Here is a 22,533-nt window from a genome sequence, read left to right on the forward strand (position 1 = left end):
GCTTGCTCCGGGTGGAAGGGGGCAAGTGGCAGCAGGGCAGAGCCCCCGCTCCCAGTGTAGCCACACCTGCATCCCGCGCCCCTCTACCCCACTGGGTGTTTTTTCACATTAGAACACCCAGTTACAATTTATGTTCCCAGGTTTCTGCGTTGGGGGTTCAAAAATGATATAGAAGAACTTGAGAAGGTACAGAGGAAAGCAACATGGATAATCAGTGGTATCGAGATGTAACAAAACTAGCTGTGCCAGGTGGTAGCCTGCCTGAACTCCAACTCTCCCATACCACCTGCAATGGAAGCTCTTCCATGTCTCCTCTGCCATGCCTTGATGGAATAACTATTTCTATAGGAGGTATCCCGAGCCTTGGAGTAGTAATGTCCTTTTGGGTCACCTTTGCTCCATCCTTTGTATTTATCTAGACCTCAGCCCTCTTGGTCTTGGCCTACTTCCTCTGGCTGCTACCTTCAGCCATAGGCCTCTTTTCTGGGCTCAGCTTCTAAGCAGCAGCAGCTGCATGGCTAAGGCTTGAAGCCCCACAGTCTAGGTTCCAGACTCCCGGGCCCCCAAGAACATGAGCTTAGATCTTCCCCCTTCTGGGTCCACTCAAGGAAAAAACACTGCCTCTAGAGTCTCCCTTCCTGTACCTACAGGCATTGCCCTGACCCACCTGGGAGCTCTGCCTCCTACCCAGCCAGAGCTAGAGTGCCCCCTCTAGAGGACTACAGTGCCCCTCCCTTTCCAGCTAGCAAGACTTATTACCCAGCCCAAGTACAGGGCTTACTCATTCCCTGCAGCCCTGCCAACTGCCTGCCCTTTGGCTGAAATCTTTTCTTAATCCAACCCCCTTAGGACAATGTTACTGGCCACTACAGGAACCTTGCCTCTTCCACCTTTCACTGCTTGCCAGCCACGGCTTCTCCCTAATGGCCCTTGCAGCTGTCTTTTCCCCACTTGAGCGCTCAACCCTCTGAGCCACAAAAGCCCCACTCTTAAAATGCTGTTGCCAGTCCTGCTTGGTTTCTATATGAGGAGAAACTAAAGAGGCTGGGCCTATTCAATTTTAAAAACAGATACTTGAGAGGGGGCATGGTCGGGATTTACAAAATACTAAATGATGAAAAGAAAGTAAATAGGGATTTATTAGTTACTCTCTCTCAATACAAGAACTAGGGGTCACAAAATGAAACTTGCTAAAGTCAATAAAAAGATAGGGTATGTTTCATAAAATGAAAAAAAAGATTGAGTTGCAGCTGAACAAGGAGAATTTTCTGTTTGTTGAACTCTGGGATAAACAATATAATAAGAGATTTCTTTATGTAAGATGAAATGAGCATAGTGACATTTAAATAAAGATATAAGATGCTGTTTTCGTTTTAGGTTCATATCAAAGAGTGTCATGCCAAGAAATGCATCTGACAGATGAATTTTATGATCATATTTATACAGTGCATGAAGGTTTAATTAACGTTTTTTATTGATACACATCTTATGTTTTTATTGTTTTTCCCAAGGTAGCTCACCCTGCATGAGGAACTCTCCATCTGGGAAAGAATGAAGAATATGCAGAAATACTGACAACACAGCCAGAGTGACAGCTGCATACTTGCCATAGTAATCCATAATTCTTCTGCAAATACAGACAAAAAACAGGATTAATGTGACTTGCTTGCTTTATTGTCATTGCATACAGTATTGGCTACAGAGACAACTTAGAAGCATGATTAGAAACTGCAAATGTAGTGCATTGATGTTCTTTCTACAGCCTTTTGGGAATAAGAATAATAATGAAGCAAAAGCAACAACAATAATACATTATATGACTAATATATTAATATACTTTTAAGTATGGTAACGTAGCTAGAGCACATATAATATAAAATATATTATTGTCTGATATTTTTAGTAGGTTAAGGGAAGCCAGCAAATGGCAATGGAAGAAAAAAAGAAGCAGCAAAAGCTACCATCCAAGAAAAGAAACCTGTTCATGATTTTCAAGTAAAATAATGGTGTAATTAGTGTATAAACTCTCAGGCTGAGATACACATCCTCGCCCATTCTCTGGTCCCTTTACAAAGGGCCAGATCATCCTAGAGGGACCCTAAAAACTCTGTGTCCAACTGAGAAAGGGTTCCCCTAGTACCCTGTCACAAGTCCAGGCATAGGTGGCATTCTGGCTATGAGGTTTGGAGCATGTTGGGGAGGTGGGAGTGATGCAGTGCACAAATAGAGCACATATAGCAGAAACGGGAGGTAATGTGGCCCCATCAGGCAGCATAGGGATGTTTCCATCACTTCAAAAGCCCCCCGCGATATCCACATTATACTGGAGATCTCTTCATCCGCTCCATCCCTCCTCCATCCCCCTCTGTGTTCAAGAGTTGTCTGGACAAGCACCTCATTTGAGCTCGTTTGAGCCCAATTACCTCCTGTCCATGGCAGGGGACCGGACTTGATGATCTTACAGGTCCCTTCCAGTCCTACTATTCTATTATTTCTTGAGCAACCCAGGATCAGGAGGGCAGTTGAAAGCAGCCATAGCCTGCTCTCCCTAGGCCATGAGTTATGTTAGAAGTGTAGCACAGATTATCCCTCCAAATGTGTTGCTTATCTCTTTTTTTTTTTAAATAAAGCCTTCATAAAGCAAGAAAATGAAGCCTCAGTTCTCTTTCTATCCTAACTTCAAGTCTGCTGTGCTAGTAAGCATTATAAATGGAAGCAGCAAAAAACTTTTTTTTACTGCAGAGTTTCCTGGATCATTCTCCAAAGCATCTTGTCTGGCTACCATTATATTTTACATGGGAGAAAGTGGACCATAGCTTTAATTCAATACAGCAATTTCTATGTTCATGTGACAAAATCCAGAAGAATGTTTTCTTGCTGAAAGTCAGAAAAGATCAGAACTGGGTCCATCTGAAATGTGTGAGCCTCACACATTTCTTCAAATATCAGGAGCATTGAACATTAGGTGAACTAATGATGAGAGTTAAAATTGGAACTCTGTTAATCAGAATTGTTGGTTCATAATTTAGAATATGGATCATTTTAGCCATTGTATATCAGCTGGTTCTTTTAAACCAGGAATGGGTAAAATATGGCCTTCAAGCTGGATCCGGTCTGCCAAGCCGTTCTATTAAGCCTGCAGGGCCCCTCCAAAGACCGATTACTACTGGCCCATGGCTGCCCCTCTAAAAGCTGGCAGGAGGCACGGGTTTTCAGAAGTCACACACCATCAGACTGGGCAGGCTGTGTGCCTCCACCTCTGTGGGGCTCCTGACACTCCAGCTGGGAGCTCCACGTGGAGGCACCAAACATGATGCCACATGACTCAACAACTGATGAGTGAGGAGGGGAGCTCCTGCCTACAGTACCAGGAGCACCAAATGCAGGCACGGAGTCAGCCCAGCCTGGCCCAGTAACATGAGCTCCCAGCTGTTGTGCCAGGAGCCCCATGTGCTGGCACAGAGCAAGCCTGGTTGGCCCAATGGTATGCAGCTCCCAGAAGGAGTGCCAGGAGGTGCACCTGGCAGCACAGAGCCCATCCAGCCCAATGCCACATGGACTGGGAGCCATGGGAAGTCACATACCATTGGGCTGGCTGGGCTGGCTCCATGTCACATTGTGTAGGTCCTAGCACTGCAGTCAGGAGCATGAACCACCAGGCCAGGCCAGGCTGGCTGCATGCCTTTATATGGTGCTCCTAGCATTGCAGGTGGGAGCTGCACACAGTTGGGCTGGACCGGGCTGCTCTGTGCCTCCATATGCGGCTCCCTGCTGGACTCCCAGGATTCAGTCAGAACTGCGTACCACCAAGGGGTTCTGCCTGCCATAGGCCATGAGCATCCTGAGGGCCCACCACCTGTTGTTGCTACTGCCTCTGGTGCTGGAGGCTATGCACCACTAGTGAGAGGCATGTGGTGGAGGGGCCCACACCCACCCACAAACCCCCCCCCCACACACACACATTCCCACATCCCCTACAGACCCCACAGATACCTGCACACACCCACCCTCTCCCCACAAAACTCATACCCATTCACATCCCCTAACACCCCCCACACCTGCCCTGCCCCTTCACAAATTCACACACACACACACATACATCCCACACACACCCCCACACCCAGCCTCCAACCACACACAATACACAAAAGTCAGGCTCTATTTTGAGCTATTATGGAATCGCCTCTATATACATCAGCAGCTCCCAAGCTGAGGATCACAACCCCAAATGGGGTCACAACATCAGCAGATAGGGTAATGATAAACATGCCCCCTGGGATTTCTGTGCCAACAGCAGGTGCAGGACTGCAGCCAGGCCATCCCAGTTCTGGGCAGCAACCACCTCTGTGGCCCAACGGGTGGGTCCCATTGTGAGAGTGAGTGCTGAACCACCATGGCCACCAAGGTGAGGCATGGCAGCACTGGCGGTATAACATTGTGCCCACACTGCTGCTGGGTGAGCAGGGGTTACTGCAGCTTGGCAACCATGGTGGCACAGCACAGCACTCACTCCCTCCCATGCCAGGTCCTGCCCACGGGGCTATGGAGCCTCCTAGGAGAGGGCATCAGGACAGGGACCCCCAAGCCTGCAGGAGGCAGCCCACATCCTCTTCCCCTATGGGCTCCACTCTGGCAGGGCTGCCCATGGGGGAATGAATGGGTTGGAAAGCCAAGCTCTGCACTCTACTCCGGTCGCAGCAGCTGCCGCCTCCCACAGGTGGCAGCCAGGGCATAGGCACTACTGGGGCAGAGGCGGGAAGGGGCTGTGGGCCCTGCCCCTAGGACATCTGGGGGTGGGGGGCTGTAAGTGGGGAATGAGAGGCGCCTGGGGTGGTAGGGGGCTGTGGGTTGGGAGTGAGGGGCTATGCTGAGGAAAATGGGTCATAAATGGGTTTACACTGAGAAAAAAATTGGGAAGCACTAATATACATTATGCAAATGCACATAAATCAGGACACAGATTTTTTTTAATAAAATTAAAATTAGTAGATGTTTGATTTTTAGTATATGATTTGTTTGTTTTCCAGTTCCAAGATGACAACCCCCCCTCCCAAAATGTGTACTTCTGGGGGTGAGGGGAGGGATTTCCAGTGCACAGGTCAGGGGTTAGGGGTGGGACTTCCAGTCCCAAGATAGCAATCAGAGGGCAGGGCATCTGTCAAAGGGCAGGGCTACCCTCGCAGCCCTCATCAGCTCACCAAAAGTTGTTAAGAGGCCCTCCAGCCAAAATAATTGCCTACCCCTGGCTTTAAACACAGTGCCTTTGGTATGAAGTCTATAATCTTCTCAAAAGTTTTATTTTTGATTCCCTATTCTATTAAAAGACATCCATTCTACCTAAAGTTTTTTTTTGCTCCACACTCCCAGAAAACAAGCTTTAACAGACGTTTACATTTAAAAATAACATTCTCCACCGGATAAACCTAGCTTCTTCTTTTTGAAGAGAATGGAAATAATTTATATCCTGTGATGAGATAATTGGGTCCATGGAAAAAAGCATTATAGAAGAAGAGCTAAGTATTAAATTCCACATCCAGTGCAGTCTGTATAGAAAGTAAATACAGGTAGTGCTCTTTTGTCTAATAGGACTCAACCATGGCTCAACATAAGGATTTTATTTCAGGTCTCTTTATGATTGACGCACCAAATAAACTACAACTTCATTGCTATTGTAGATGATCCTGTCAGAGCGTTTTCAATGACTCTTGGGGCATGTCTACATATCGCCATATGGCGACATTGCTACAGCGCCATGCTTTGGTACTTCTTTTTGGAAGTTCTAAAGTGTGGTACAGTAACTGCCCGTACCATGCTGTGCATGCCAAGCATGGTTAGATTTTGCCACTACATTGCCGTAGAGGCATGCTATACCAGGGGAGTGCGCCGTTATGGCAGCATAGCTGCCAAGCACATGTAGACCCACATGATCACCACATCACAATAGTGTGCTATATGGCAACATTGCACATTGTTACATCACCACAGAGTGAAGTGTCAACACACTCTTACATCCACAAACTGGGGAGTGCACCGCTACGGCAACATAGCTGCCAATCACATATAGGCCCACGTGATCACTATGTCACAGTAGCGCGCAATGTTGTGCATCACTACATTGTTGTAGAGTGATGTGTAGATCCACCCTTACATCCACAAACTGATCCACCATCATGCATTCACACCAAGAGTAAGTCTACAATGCTATCAGTGTCCAACAGCAAAGTATCTCATACTGACTACAAAGAAGCATATATATATCCAGGATAGAACCATAGGTTTACAGGCCTGGAAGATACCACCTGGACCATCAAATCCAATTGTATGAAGCTACAGGAAACCTGTATTAGATATCAAGTCCACAAGAACATCCCATCAAGCCTTCCCTGTGTGAGAACCACACAATGCCCTATAATAAACTTTGTGCTGTTAGTAAGAAAAAGACTTTAAAAGGCTGGCTAATGATCTAAGTATTTGTATAACTGTAATCCAAGTTATTCTTGTGAGGATTTTGTAGTCTGCATTAAATCCATACGGCTGCACCTACACCACTGGCACTAACAAACCTATCTAATTTATAGCTGGGGCAGGCATGTCTCCATGTAATGAAGACACTTTAGAGATTTCAGTATAAACATACACTAAGGTTCAAGTCTTGCAAAAAGATCATCTAAAATAGATTCATGCAACTTCACAGAACCCCATTGACTTTAATGGGCTTAAGTGCCACAATAGGAATCTGTACTAGCAGATCCAATTGCAAGGGACTGCAAGGAAGACTGAGACTCTTCAGTTTGGAAAGGAGAAGGCTGAGGCAAAATATGATAGCAACCTATAAAATCATGTAGGGTATAGATAAAAGTGAATAGAGAATACAAAGATGAGCAGCACCCATTGAAACAAGAGACAAATTTAAAACAAGAGGAAATGCTTCTTTACACCATGCATAGCTAATTTGTGGAAGTCATTGGCACAGGAGGTTGTAGAGGTAGATAGTATAGTCAGGTTCAAAAGGGGATTAGACAAATGAATGATGGACAGGTCCACTGAGAACTATTAATTTGAAGAGTCATGACTACATTCTTTGCCATCCCTAAACCAGCAGTCGGTAATGCCTCAGACGGTATGATAGGGGATGGGTTACACTAATCATGTCCTGTATATATACTCTCTCTCTAAAGCAGGAGTGTCAGAGTTATGGGCCACAAGTCAAATTCAGTCTGGGACTGACAGAGGGGCCAGGAGTTCAGAAGCAGGGCAAGCGAGGACTGGGTCTGTTGCCTAACTCTGAGGCACAGAGCTCTCTTTGGCATGCATGATGGCAGCACATTGAAAGCAACTGCTCTATTAAATACCACCACTCTACATAGCCTACCACTCACCCTGCTGCCGCTGCCACTCACCTCACCACTGCATCCAGATCCAAGCCACAAGGAGCCCTGTGTTCTGGACTTGGCCCAGGGGCAGGGTGCTTTTGACATCCCTGTTCTAAAGCATCTACTACTTGCCATTGCCAGAGGGGGTGTGTAGACAAAACGGGGGTCCTAAATTGATGGGCCATCAGAACATTTCATGAAAAAGCCATTGCTAAGTTCATCCAAAAATCTAGTTACATGCTGAGTGCACATAACTAAAACTCCCACCCTATAATATGAAGATAAGACACTGCCTGGGAAAGTCACCCATGTTGGCAGACATGGTAGAGTGGGACATGCCTCCCAGGGGGCATCTAGACATGCACAGTCATGTGGTAGGTGGCGCTGCAAACACGCCTGCAGGACCACATACTGCACAGTCAGTTGTTATCCACACTACAAGGGCGAGCTGCCCATGTGTGCACTGCTCCAGGTTTTTTTTTCTGCAGGTTTCTTTGACCACTGAATATCCAGGAGTCAAAAAAACCATAGGAAAAAAAACCGAAGCAGTGCACACACAAGTAGCACCTGTCACTGAAAAGTGGAACCGGGACACCTGGAGCCACGCTGCAGCTGCCAGCCAGACTCCACCTGGCAAGATCACTGTGACTGCAGCCCCAGGAGGCCCCCAGGACCCCAGGTAAGGGGCCCCCAGGGTAAATTGCCAAAGTGTTCATGGCACAGGCGTTCCCCAGGGACAGGTAGCTGCAGCACAAGGTGCACTGCTGCTATTTGTCCCCAAGGAACCAAACATCTGACTGCAAGATGGCTCCGTGGAACAGAAGACTAAGACGTTAACCTGCTAAAGCACTATTACCTGTTCAATGGGAAACCAGCAATGCACCAAACAGGAGGGAGTGCTACAGGCAGAACAGTTCATGCCTCAGCTCAAAAAGAACAAGGATATGGCAGACTTGTCTTGCATTGTCATGTGCAGCATAAGAGTGAATTGGGATTGTGTTTAAAGGGGACTGAGGAGTAATCCCAGCTGATACCATGAGCTGCATACATGGTCATGCCTGAGTGTAAAGGGATATCTGATATAAACAAGGGACTGTGCTTACTGTTAAGCCACAAACACCCAATGAAGAAGGCACATGGAACAATGAAGCATGTGCAAAGACTAAAATGATCAATAGCAGAAGGCAACTCTTCAGTCTTGTAAATTCTTAACCTAACCATAGAAATAAATTGAAACTAGTTTGTTAATTTTTAATGACTGGAACTAACCGATTATTGTGGATTCCTCAACCAGTCTCTGCGAAACAGAAAGTCCGTCTGGAGAACGCTAAAAAAACCAGCAATCAGGCAACTGAAGGCACATGTTTCCAAGTATGGTATATCTGCTTAGACGGTGGACTGCAGGGCACTGCAGAAGAATTGAAAAGGTTCCACACCAAAAGGGAACTTGAGCACAACATGTCTCCTCCTGGGTAATCTAGAGAGCAGCCACAAGGCAGAGTCAGATAAGACACTGTTGGCAAAAGCCATATGGACCGGTAGGGATCAGGGAAAACATCAGGCAGTCCTGCTTACTACCAGAGACAGGGTAGTAGACTAGCACAGACCCCAGAATCTGCTGCTCAGGAATAGTCTATTGCAGGATGGAGGAATGGCTGACTACCACAATGAGATGGTGGCAAAAATTAGTTCACTACAGTTGGCTGTGTACTACCAAACTTTGGGCCCAGCAAGTCAACAAATGGTACATAAAAGACACAGTAAATTTCTAGGAGGAAAGTTGGTAGTTGTTACCAAAAACTGTTAGGAAGAAAGATGTGAAAACTTGTACGGTATTTGGAGAGAGGAGCACAGGTTCCTGGAAAAAAGTGTCTGGAGAAGGCACCAAAAATCCAGGGCATGTGCAAATGGCATGAATGCCAGCTACAGGTGCTATACCTCTGCAGTAATTCTTTTAGCAAAAAGCAAATGAGTTCTGCCATCTCCCAACTACACTGCCTAAAATGTTAGACACATAGAAAAACAATGCAGTGAGCAGGTTGCATACAGTAGCAGAACACAGTAGCATTTTTAATGCAAAAGTAAACAGCTCTTTGGCCACAGCTCAAGTCAATGTAACATGAGATAGCACAATCCTTAAAAGCACTTACCAATCACATCCCTCTTCATGCTAAGTCATTCTCCTACTAATGCAGGAGCTGTTTTATTGATTATCTTATTTTGGTCTATTCTTAGACAATAATAAAATAAAAGTTTTTGTTCTGTACATGTTCCAAATGAGATCAGGGAAGCCTCGTTCTGCCACCATCAAAACTGACTTTGGTGTGACCAGGAGGACATTTGGTCCTGCCCTAGACCATTTCCTCTCACAGTCCCCAAAGCAGGCAAACAAGTTGCTGTTACCCTACAACATCCTGTGAATACAAACATAGCGCAGAAGTGACTTGCAATGCTATGAATCTCAGGTTATGCGCCCACCTCTGTTGCTTGCTTATGGAAAGACGGCACACCAATGCAAATGCCTACACACAGGCAGCAAGACTGTGTCAACTGTGTGGTGGCCTGTAGCAGGTGATGCTACCATGCACTGATTCATCTGCAATAGCTTAAACCTGTAGTTGGCACGTGCTGACCACCATCCTAATCAGAGTTGCCTACTCTGCCTAAATGGCAGACTTGGGCACAGTGTGGTAAGAGTGAATGAACTGGGCTAGTTTCCTGGCAACACTTCCAGGCTCAAAGGGAGGTAACACAGACATGGTCTGCCCCTCTTAGACGAACAACATGGACTCTTACCTCCGGAAAATTGCTCAGCTAGCTAAAATCTCTAACCCATTAGTGTCTGGGAGAAATGCACAGATTGTAACTAAGCAAATATGTTCACTGAATATATCACAAAATTATCAATGTACCTGTATTCAGGGATGGATCCAGGGGGAGTGCAGTGGTGCAGTGGCCACCTTTGATACCTGCTCCTCCTAAATTTAAAATCATCTGGCTGCAAAGGGCAGTGGCACTCCTATTCAGGCAGTGCTGAGGGAATGAATTGGCTTTGTGGCTCCTTGTCATCTTCGTGATTCCTGCAAATCGCTCTTCACTCCACAGGCGTTAATGACCCACTCTCCTTTTAATGGTCTTGATGTTCCACCATGCAAACCAGTCCTTCAGTTTTGCTCTGTTAGCCATTCCTGGTAATGTCTTGTTTATATCTGACAATGCTGAAGACAATTTTTAGCTCTAGCTAAAAACCTTAACTCAGGTGTACTAATATTAACTCAGGTTAATGAGTTAATATTAAAATGAGTTAATAAAATGGCTGCCAGTAAAGTATGCGTGACACTATCAAGAAGCTCAAGAAAGCTAGATTTTGCTTTATGAATTGGAATAAGAGATGCATATTTAACAATAATAACAGAACCAGTGAAACAATAGCTTTTTACTATTTTTGCCTAGATTTTATGTTTTTTAAACTTTATATATCATCTAGCAAATTAATGCACTTTCCAATAAAAGTATATATGTTTTTGCTTTGATCTTAAATAGAATAATATAGTGCTAGGCCCCAAACATATTTTTAAACCTTGTAGTTTCCCTTTCACTAAAGCAAAATGTGTTGTGTTATGTGGTGATGCGCCACACCACCTGCACCCCAGCTTTTCAAAACTCTAGATCCACCCATGTCTGTATTTGTCAATCTCTGTCCCAGTTTATACATGGCTAATTAAACCTAGTACATTTATAACACTAATTGTAAATATGGCTCACTTACTTAAAATCTGAGAAATTGCAAAGGATAAAAAGGAAGAAAAAACATTACCATCCAAAAAAACACCCCAAAAATTCAATCTGGATTTGAATGTGAAGTTACTCAAAGCTTACAGCTGCTCTTATTAGGTGTTCTTGTTCAGTGAATTAAAAAGGTAAAGGCTTCATACAACCAAGATCGTCCCCAAAATTCAGGAACTGGAGTAGGGAGGGTAGTTTGGATCTACTGTTTCTGTTTGGACCTCTTTCTGTGCAAAGTGGATATTTGGATGATCAGTAAGGCTCCTCAGTAAAATATCAGCCATACTGATGCTTTGACAAGCCTTTCTACAAATTCAAGATCATTTTCTGTGGTAAGACTTCAAAGCCCTGAAATCAGTAGCGGCTGAAGGGTCAGGGAAGCATGAACCTGGTTCTTGGGGATGACACCTGGCACCTTCTCTCACAGCCGCATCCTGCCCCCACTCATCTCCGTGAAGGGACCTGCTCCCTGTCTCCATCCAAATGCCTCCCTTTACTGAGTCCCTGGACTCTCATACCATGCACAGCAGTCACCTGTGCCACTTGTGGCACCTGCGCCAGGGACTGGCCATCCCTGAGGTACATCTTTGCACAAAGATTTTCTGAAAGGTACAGACCCTTATGTCTCCGGACAGAACAGGTGTGGAGGCAGTTGCAAGGGGAAGCTTTCTAAACAGACCTCCTCTAACAGGAACTGGCAAAGTACAGTTTTGCAGGTCTTCCTCTGCATCTAGCCTACCTCAACTTCTATTAAAAAAAGAGAGTTATTATCTTGCATTTTGACTCCTAGATTTAATCTTGTCAAATGTTCCTATAGTAGTAATGTAACAAGCAGCTGAGCACCATCCCCAAGCACCCACTTAAAGATGGTGCAAAAACAGCAGCTGCTGCCAGCCCTCTCCAATAGCTGTCACAACCAGCCTGGCTCCTGCTGCCAACCCTACCACCACTTTTGCTCAGGTTGTGGACTCTTGTTGTTACACTGAATTTCATATGGAAGCACTTCTGCTTGTTTGGCTTTATGGCAGTGACCAGACTGTCAAACCTGTTAGCTGCTATCCATATTCACTCATCTAGTTTTACCAGCAAGTCAAGGGGAACTTTTACTTTTGACTTATTGTGAACATTAATTGTTATTATTCTAAAAGGTAATGGGACATTATAGGCTGCGTATGTTTTGGCAACACTTTGGGATCACTGTGGTATAATATATTGCATTTGTAGTTCTTGTTTTGAAAGTCACAAGGTTTCTTTGCAACCTGTTCCATACATGGGCGACTGGTGCCGTCTTAGTCAAGGGGGCATGTGCCCCCCTCCTCCAGCAACCAGTCAGTAACCGTGGGGGTCCCCCACAGCCAATCTGACTGACAGGGGGGTCCCCACACAGCTGATCCCACTGGCTGGGGGGGGTGTCCCCCAGTTGCCGATCATGAGACAGCTGGCCGATCACTGCAGCCTCTTCTGGGAGTGCCATGGCTCTCCACTCCCTAGCCAGCGCTTGCAGGGGGGCACCAGTGTTCCCCCCTACCCTCCCCCTGCCCATTGCCTAAGCAGTGAGCACGGCCAGTTAGGGAGTGCACCAGTACTCTCAGGGGGTGCACATGCACCCCTGTGCACCCCTTATGCATCGCCACTGGTTCCATAGACAAGCCATTCACTTAACTGATCAACTGAATATGCAAAGTGCTCTTCAAATCAAGTGCACATTGGATTTCCTGTTCCACTGTGTCAAGTTCCACTTAAAGAGCTCATCTTGCACAAACCTGCCAGTGCACTTTGCCTCATGGACTTGCCTTGAAATGACTGTAAATAATCATTTTCATTTCATAGTTCATATATTTTAGCATGGGATTATCACTGTACCTTTTTACATATACTGACTGTGATTTCACAGCACTTGACACTATCCAAATTGAAATTCACTTTTCTATTCATTTATTTCCAGATTTTTTTACTGTGACTTTAGAATTTATGACTTAATATGAAAAAGCTAGAGCTTAATAACTGCCTGAAAATAGAATGTAAAGGTGAGTCACATTTTCATCTTAAGTACATGGAATCATAACCAAAATTCTCTTTTAAATTATGAATGTCAATTTTAGAACATGCTTCAATACCAAAACCTCTATAACAGTCAATGTTTGATACAAAAAAGGAATTCCTATGACTTAAATAAATAAGTAACCCATGGTTACTGCCAAAATATCAACTATGCCTGGGATCATTGGTCACAACATATAAGAATTCAGATGTAAAAGCTCAATAGAGTTTTGGAACTAACCTCTCCATCCAATCTATACCAGTACAACCCTCCTTCTCAACCCTCCTTTTCAACTCAACTCTTTGGACAAATCTTTGCCTATAAGAACTCTGAAAAGAAAAATAAATATTTAGACAAATATATGAACTTTTCCTTTGTCATAGCAATTAGAATTAAAGAGACTACCTTACTTCAGTTTGTTCAATGAGATAAGAACAGATGACTCAGAATCTGAATGATGCTTGTAGTTTCTGTGCACCGTTCCTGGAGCTAAGATGTACCTTTCTGTCAGAATGGGAAGAAAAAGTTGGCCATTTCTTTTATACTAGTAAAGTAGATGGCATTTTCTGCCTACACCTAAGCCATCGGATCAACTGTACATTTTGCATAATGACTGAATATTACTTAACGTAATTACCATTCTGTCATGTTGATCTTATCTCGTACTTGACTTTCAAACAGAGCACTTTTTTGTGTAATGAGAGGAAGGTCAGCTTGTGGGCATATGAGCCCAGTGCTGTTTTTCAGGTGATTTTCATGAGGACATTCATATCAAGGATCTTGCAATCTGTTGCTGTTTTTCAGTAAACACAGTCCTTTTTGAAAAAAGAAGAGTTGCACAGATTTCTAAAAGCTTCTTAAACTGGGAAGGGAATAGTTTTCTCTTTTTAAAAACCATAATACATTTCCCATTTGTAATATTATTTTAATAGAAAATAGTACAATACAAAACAAAAAAGATCAGTACAAGCGTTAAAAGGAATAATCTCTATTGGAATTAAATGAAAGGACATATGGAATGAATGCATGGGTAAAAATAGAAAGGATTATCTATTTTAAAGATAAGAAGATGGTTTTTGAAGAGATCTATTCTAGTTTCTGGAGCTACCTATATATAATAACATGTCAAAATATTAGGATATGGTTCTGTGAACTTGCTCAAAATTCCCTTTGAAATTGCACAAGAGAAGTCAGCAGGATTGGTGGTGAAATATTTCAAGAGTATCTAAGTGATTTAGGAGTAAAATTCACATTTGCAAAAGTGATTTACAGTGAGATTTTAAATATATATGGGCACCTAAAGATGCAGACAGATGGCTAGTGGGATTTTGAAAAGCACTTTGGTTCCTAACACTCATCAGTGGGAGGCAGGTGCTTGTCAAAAATCACTGAAATCTTAGAAGGTATTTATGTGTCACTCTGGTCAGTATTACAAGATCCAAGGGACTTTTCAAGAGTTATCAAAGTTTGCAAACTCATGCTAAGTGCCTTCTGAGCAAAGTTATACCACTTCAGGCAAGGGTTAAATCTGGGTCGGACTACCTAGTTCAGGTTAGTGTGACTTCAGCCTGCTCCAGGGAGCTAAAACCAGCAATTTGCAGTCTTCCAGCATCCCGGGATGCAGTGTTCCCAGCCTCCCCTAGTCCTCACCCAAAGCAGGGATAGAGCCCAGGTGTGCTGGCTTCTATCCATGCCCCTGCTCACCAGCCCTCTAATCTAGTTAGAGCAAGTCAGAGCTGTGAAGAAATGGTATTAACCCTTAATGGGCACAGCCCTTAAATCTCGCAGCACTCTCTAACACTGTTTAACATTCCACAAATTTAGTATGGTCTAAGCGTAATGTATAACTTCACCCTATGCCTCAACTGTTTCTCAGTAACTGCCATTGTGCATGTTGTTACTGCAGTAGCTTAGGCCTCAGTCAAAACGGGGCTCGCTAACCCAGTTTATCTTCCACTTATCATGAAGTAAGAGTGTGCAGACTGTTACCAGTTACAGCAAAGCAAAGCAACTGACACCATAACTGACAGCGTTCTTCCTATGAATCAGCCTGATGCTGTAAGGGACATGTAAATTGGCTCTAAAGAAAGCTTTCCAAAAGACAAAGAACTAACACAATAGTCAGAAGAAGATTGTTTATTATATATGAATGTTTGGCCTTTGCCTACTTGTGCTCCATAAAGATTGTACAAAATATTCTTCTTATCACTGAAGTCAAGCTGAATTTTTGTAAATGCTACTTCCACACTGCACAGGAACAAAAATATGCCCAATGTCAAGTATTCTTCTCATGCTGTAATGAACTGTGAATAAACCTTTTTGAAGTCAATAGAATTGCATTGGCACAAAGGATAGTAAAAATGACCCCACATTTTAACAAGAGGATTTCCAGTTTTAGTCAATCCAGATCTCCATTTGAAACATGCTTGCCTAAATCCTACCTTGGTTGATGTGTAAACAAGTGAGAAATTATAAAAATGACCCACTGTTATGAAAACATGACTTATTTTCTTTAATTCATTAACTGACTCACATTTAGTAAATAGTCTAGTTTACTGTGATTCTCACAGGTAATGATTTCTTGTTGCACTCAGGTACTATGATGTTAGGAGCCATAAAAATATCTGGATGGAAAAGTTATGGCTAAAAAATCCTGTTTACTTGTGCATTAATATTTTCCATTAAAAATGCTGCTGTACACTGCCAATTCTCAGCAGATTTTTTCCGTTTGTCTACCATTGTAGGCAAGCTAGCTGAGAAAGGTTCCTGGGTAGAGAATCTTGCTCTTGACTTGGAGTCATAGTAAGTGCCAAATTTGGAACCAGGAAAGATTTTTTCCGTCCAGTCAGACTGTCACAGACTGTGAGCTTTTTGCCTTCTTTTGTCCATCATCAGCAATCTCTCACAGTCAGAGATGATTGTCTTCCATGATTGTCTTATCCATGAGTCCAAAGAAGGCTAATAAGCCTATCCAGAATTAACACATATCAACTCAGGCACATGTTTCCATGTGGGGTGGGTGGCTCTGGCTTCTTAATGTGGTCTTTGACACACTGATGCTCTGAGGGACATGTAAATTTACTAAAGAAAACTTTTCAAAAGTTGGAGAACTAGCACCATAGTCAGTCATATATCACTCCCACTTTTCTGTCTCCTGTTGTTATCGTACAGTTTCAAAGTAGTACTGAGATCCTTGCAGCAGACTCTTCCTCCATTTAGGGTGATCCAGAGTGATAGTTTCCTCTGAGTTGATGTCCATAGTCCTTTTCCTAAGATCTTCTGATAATATATTAAACTATTGCTTCTATTTAACTGCAGTGGTGGGGAACTGGTAGTGCCTTCTTCTCCCCTTTTAACAACTGCATGTTATGTTGGTGTTTTGAGTAGTGTGCCTTGTAGTTGTGTGTGAGGGCTTGAAGTGGAGATTTTGGGGACTGCTTGGGTAAATGACTGCGTACAAATGCAGGAGATCAGACTCAATCGCCCAGGAGGCCTCTTCCCACACTATGTTCCAAAATGAGATTTGTGCTCTATTCACTTCAGTTAAACAGACATTGTCGCTCCTGTACTTCTTGTTTCGTCTAGACATTTCTAATAACTCTCTTCCTTGCTACATGTGGGTTCGAATCCTCCCTAAAGTGCGCATGCACTGCTCAGTTTTATTGAGATCTACTATTCTGGTTTGTTTGGTAAACAGTTCATGGAGGAAGGTGATGTATATTTAAACTTTCTCCCTTATGGGAATAAACTATGTTCCTTTATTACAACCACTGAGTGGGAGCTTAAGTGTCTTCCAGACACAAACTCTCCTCCCAGTTCCTCCCTACCCTGTGTAACAAAGCAGCACAGCACCTTGAAGCAGAGAGACAGAGTGAACAGCTGAGGCAAGTGTCAGAAGGAATAGTGTTGGACTTAATTGCAGTGGAGCATAGTAAGTTTTTGTTCACCTGAGGGCTGTCTGGGCTCTGCTTAAAGCTATAAAAACTTTGTCTAGGAGCTCAGAGACAAAATATGGGAGGTTTTGTCAAGGGGCATGGTGAATCCACAGAAGTCTTCAGAAGCATTTTTCTCCCAGAGGCACTTTATTTCTGCCTTTTTTTCTTCAAAGACATTTCCCAGAAGCATTACCCCTCCAGAGGTGTTATCTAAAGAAATGTTCACCAGAGGTCTTTTTCCTTTGTAGAGAAATTTATCAATGGTACAAAGTCTTGACAGAGGTATATTTTATCTTGCTATGATTCAAAGCATTTTTTTTTACACAAACTGAACATAGCTGTCTAGTCATAGCCTCAGAGCTGACTGGTTTACCCTCTGGCAAACTGCAGTGGTGGGATATCAACAGGACTGCTCTGTTCCAGGGGGCTGTGGGGTGGGGTGGGGTGAGCAGAAGGGAGGATCATTCCTCAAGCAACCAATTTCCAGTGCAGTTACACTGGTTTTTTTCCCAATTCTAAAACCCCATTATAGGAAGTTGTTTTTAGTACCCCTCCTATCTGGCTTTCTTTGGAAAGGAGGGCTCTGTTTTTTTCCATTGCCTGTACTAGCTGCTTTCTCAAGGTGTCTTTCCCACCTCCTGGGCACATCTACATGAGATGCTGACTGCACAGTAACTGAAAAATGCTGTACAGTAGTGTATCACAGCACGGATAGTGCTAATATACTACTGCACAGTATTATTAGGCTACTGCACAGTAGCAACACCTAAAAGACTTTCGCCAGCACTACCATGCAGCAACTCCAGTTACTTTGCATTTATTTAGTACTTGCTAATATAAATACTAAATAAATGTGCAGTAATGACTGCACAGTAGCATCTCGTGTAGATGTGCTCCCTTATTCCCAATTATTGCTTGTCCATGGGAGCTGGGTGATACTGTCCCTTCTTATGTCTCATATGTATTAAGACCACTTTCTTTCCCCTTTGTCTCCACAGAGATGCCTTGGGTTTTCTTGGCAGAGAGTAGGACTCAGAGGGCTTCCAAGAACGTTGAGGACTAGTCTACCCCATGGTGGTGGTATATCCGAGCAGCAGAGGGTCTGCAGGTATGCTCTAGAGCAGGGTTTCCCAACATTTATGTGCCCAAGGGCACATTTGAATTTAAAAGAAAAAACAGTGGGAACCAATATGAATATTAAAGTTTAGAATTTAGAAGCCTGGATATGCGCATGTGCATAGTTTTGCTCAGGGAGGGAGTAGTAAGCACCATTCCATCACTGCATCAGTCAGACTGACTCAGTCTCATTTTGGCAGCTGCTGCATACAGCCTGTGAAAAAAAATTGAAATGTTGCTGTTCTGAGTTCAATTGGCATTGACAGAATTAATTTTTTGTTGGAATAATGATTTTTACTGATTGTGAAAATGCATGCAGGCACCTGAATAAACCCTTGGGGAGGTGCCATGGCACCTGTGGACACCGTGTTGGGAACTGCTGCTCTAGAGACCCAGGGGTTCAACAATGGGATTGCTCCGAGCTTATCCCCGGTACCCACTCTCAAGCTGTCAGTCTCCAGCAACTCTGAAAGCAGGATATGGGGGACCAGATCAGGACCAGAGCAGACCCACTGATAGACTTTTGGGTCTGGAATATGTCTGCAGACTTGCATGGGATGGGGTATGCTCACTCCTATCAGTGCTGAGACATGCCACAGCCATGGTACAGACAAACCCTAAATCACCTTGATGCAGAAAATTAAACTCTTAAAAATATTTACCCATAGTTGAATATAACTATCCATGACCTTTGCTCCTCAACAAAGTGAAGACCAGGAAAATAAATAAGCACTCTTCAGTGTTGCAGTTATTTGAAGATTTACCTCTTAGACTGGTTCGGGGAGTTTTCTACAAAGACCACTTACACCAAACCTGGAGATATTCAAAAAAGAATCCACCCCTTTCCTTGGTGCTTTACAATTCCAAACAGCCTTAGTACCAGCTCTCTCTTTCTTCCCCTGTATACTCCTAACATATCCTTGGTTTGCTTCCACATGATCCTTCTTTTCTCTCCTGTTCTAAAGAGTCTGCTGCAAAATCCAATAGCTCTGCTGGCATGAGTTTGGGTGCCACTTTGTTCTTTTCTTGTGCTGCCTCTCGCACAATGCATTTGTGGGTGTCTCTGACTCGGGAATTTCTGAAATGCTGCAAGTAGCAATGGTTTGCTGCAGATCAGTAATGAGCAACCAACAGCCCTCAGGCCTGATTCAGCCCACAAAGGAATTGCATCCAGCCTATGAAGCCAGAATTTTGGGCAGCAATTTGAAAGTATGGGATGTGAGCAGCAGGTCAGCAATGATGAGGTTGGGGGTGATGGTGGCAATTCAACAGCGCATCAGCAGTGATGTGACAAGGGAGAGTCAGCTGCCAGATCAGAAGCAGCAGCCCATCTTTGGACCTAGCCCATGGCTCCTAAAAAGTTGCCAACCCCTGATGTAGATAGATAACTGGAATTGCTGAAGCTAAGTATCAATGAAAGAGCCTGGACAGTAGACTGAGGATATTACCGACTGGCATTACAGGGCCAAAAAAGATGGGGGGCCTGTTTGAGGGATTAGGTATCTTCTTTCACTGAGTTTGTGAAAAGGAAAATTGTTCAGAAATATCCTAATGTTTGAATACTTCCCTGAGTCTCAGACTTTCCAAGTTTGCCCATGGCTGTTTCAGTTTCTTTGTAACTCTGAAACAAAAAGACCAATATGAAGGTACATAGCTGCTTCTTTGCTTAATAAAAAAGTTAGCAGCCTGGGTACAAGATAAAACAACACTACATGGAGGAAAGGAAGAAACAGTAAAGAGGCATTAAAAATGGACTGATAATTAGTGTGTGTGGCTGAAATATTCTGTTGGATTTAGAGAAAAAATGTGATAAATTTCTCAGATTCATTCAGCCTATTGTCGAAAGTTTTCCTTAAATGAACATTTTTTGGCCCCAAACTACTCCAACTGAAATCAATAAGAATTTGCCACTGACTTCAAATGAAACTGAATCAGACCTTTTAAGATCTGTTATTACGGTTCTTGAGCTTCAGCCAAACATCGATTATTCAGAGATAATAAGACTTTCAGTACTTAATGCACATACAGAATTGACTGCTAGCCATTTCTGCTTTCAAATATACAGAGAAATAAAAACACCAGCAGGGTAAACCGGCAGGCATCTTATAAAAGGCACATGATGCAACTTAGTAATATGTAATTACTGCTATTATTACCATTACAAATTATTACAATTTTAGCAAAACCACCAAATCAACTAAATAATGCAGCCCCCAAACAGAAATAATACCTTTATGAAGGAATGTCTACAAAATTAAGAATTTGGCCCTTCATCAAGGTCAGAGTATCTAATTATGAGGCATTATTAGCTGAATTATGGGGTTTTTTTGGATGTAATTATAAACTAATAGGATGACTGGGTTTTGTTTTGCTCTATTTTCATTCTTCATTATGGAATGGGCTCATCTGAAATCCAGTTCCTCTAAGCAGAATTTGAATAGACAGTATCGTTTGCTAAAATATTATGGAAGAGCAAAAATATCATGTTATCATGTTTTATAGAATATTTTCGGTATCCATATTTCAATCATCATGTTCCAATCAGAGAGCTATATTTTTAATTGACTGAAGAAACCAAACTTCATAAAATATGGCTGATTCACCACCAGGGGTCAGGAATGTCCATTTCTCCTGTACAGACTAAATCGGTCAGTTAATTTCTTGATATAGAACATTTTAGAGTCTAGAACATCAAGTACATATTATTAGACAGAGGCAAAATACCAAACTAGATGGACTATTGATGTAATTAAGTATGTCAATGTCGGTATTTCTGTGGTCTATTATTTTGTAGACATTCGTGAACAAGATAAATAGGGATTTCTTTTAATCATACTGTAAAACATGGCTTCTTTAGGGCTAAGTACAAACAGACAAAAAGCCCAAGGCTGAATTAATTAAATTATTACAGGTTAGTTTAAGCTGCGTAAATTGAATTGATATGTAAGTGAACAGACATTCATTTTTGATTCCAGAAATACAGCCACATGCCTGAAAGTGGCCAAGGCCAGAAGCCAAGAGGCACTAGAGCATGCCTCCCAGCTCAGCTGGAGCAGATAGCTTGGGCCGGGGCTAACCGGCTCACCCTGTAAAGGGAGTGGTTGCAGGGGAGGTGCAAAACATCCTGGGATGCTGGAGGACTGTGAGTTAACTTGAATCTGGAGGGTATCTAGGACAAAAGTTCAGTAAACCAGTTTGACCTAAATCAGCTAAACCTGATACTACATCCATCCAGCTTTATCGTAAACTGGTTTTGGCCATTTTGAAAGCAGTTTATGCACATTCTGTTGTGTTACAAATTTGAACCAGTTTCCAATCACTTATATAAGTTTATGCGTAATTTCTGTCCCTAGCCTAGCTGACAAATGACTACAGGAAAATACCCGTATCTAATATGAACAAATCTCTGTGAGTCTTGACTTTATACCTGATAAATAATCATTAAATCCAGAATTTGCATCGGAAGTGTGCAGCGCAGTCGCTTCTTTAATCTTAGAGTTTCCCCTATGCACGCACCCCCTACCTACTGCTGATTGGCAGAGGGGCCCATTTGCTCACTGCTCACCACCTGCACGTGACAACTGGGAGACAAAAAACACAGTTTTAAATATGCCATGGTTTTTGCCTCCTAGCCATCAGGCTCAAGCGGTAGGTAGCAGGCGACAAATGGCAAGCAACAGAGCTCCTCTGCCAATCAGCAGCTAGGGGGCATGTGGGAGAAATGCCAAAATTAAAGATGCCACTTCATCCTCCATTTCCGGCATGAAGATCCCTAATAATCATATATGCTCCCAAACATGAGATTTCTATTCATTTCCTTTGACAGTTCAAGTTAAAACAGAGAAGCTTAATCAATAATGCAAAATGTTCCATTTTCATAGTCAACACTCTCTGCAATTCTAACATGTATGCTGTAAGAGATGAATATTTACTTTCTCTTGTTTTAACAAAAACTCATTTTGAATTGCTTTGTGATTCAACTACATGAATTTCTCAATGAAATTATACAATGTACTAATGTTCAAAAAGTCATTAGCCAGCAGCCTATGTTATTGGTACTAGAAGCACAAACATTGGCACAAAAAGTATAATCACTTTGAAACACTAATGCATGCTGAAGAAAAGTGCTTGCTTCTTTTACAAACTTCGATAAAACATCTTTGTTAATAAGACTGCAGTTTTCCACCCACCATCTTCATCCTCCTTCATCATGTAGAAAGTGATCCAGGCAAGGTCTTTGGACATTCGACTGATTTTCTAATTAATAAATTATGTCAATTAA

The 22,533-nt window shown here is 43.0% G+C and overlaps 1 protein-coding gene across 2 annotated transcripts in view; it reads right to left on the bottom strand.

Moving 5' to 3' along the window:
• Positions 1-13,704, bottom strand: part of CGA (glycoprotein hormones, alpha polypeptide) — a 17,464-nt gene extending 3,760 nt beyond the window's left edge. The window contains exons 1-2 of one of the 2 annotated variants that reach the window (XM_019537709.1): positions 13,606-13,704; positions 1,521-1,627 (exon numbers count right to left, since the gene is read on the bottom strand). In XM_019537709.1, the coding sequence (XP_019393254.1) occupies positions 1,521-1,620 (100 nt within the window). In that variant the 5' untranslated portion in view covers positions 1,621-1,627; positions 13,606-13,704. Of the gene's footprint in view, positions 1-1,520; positions 1,758-13,605 lie in introns of those variants that run through there. The other variant, XM_019537710.1, reaches the window with a different exon arrangement.
• Between the last annotated feature and the right edge of the window lie 8,829 nt (positions 13,705-22,533).

The sequence above is a fragment of the Crocodylus porosus genome, unplaced genomic scaffold, assembly GCF_001723895.1.
Source record: "Crocodylus porosus isolate Cpor-Errol unplaced genomic scaffold, CroPor_comp1, whole genome shotgun sequence".
Lineage (NCBI taxonomy): Eukaryota > Metazoa > Chordata > Crocodylia > Crocodylidae > Crocodylus > Crocodylus porosus.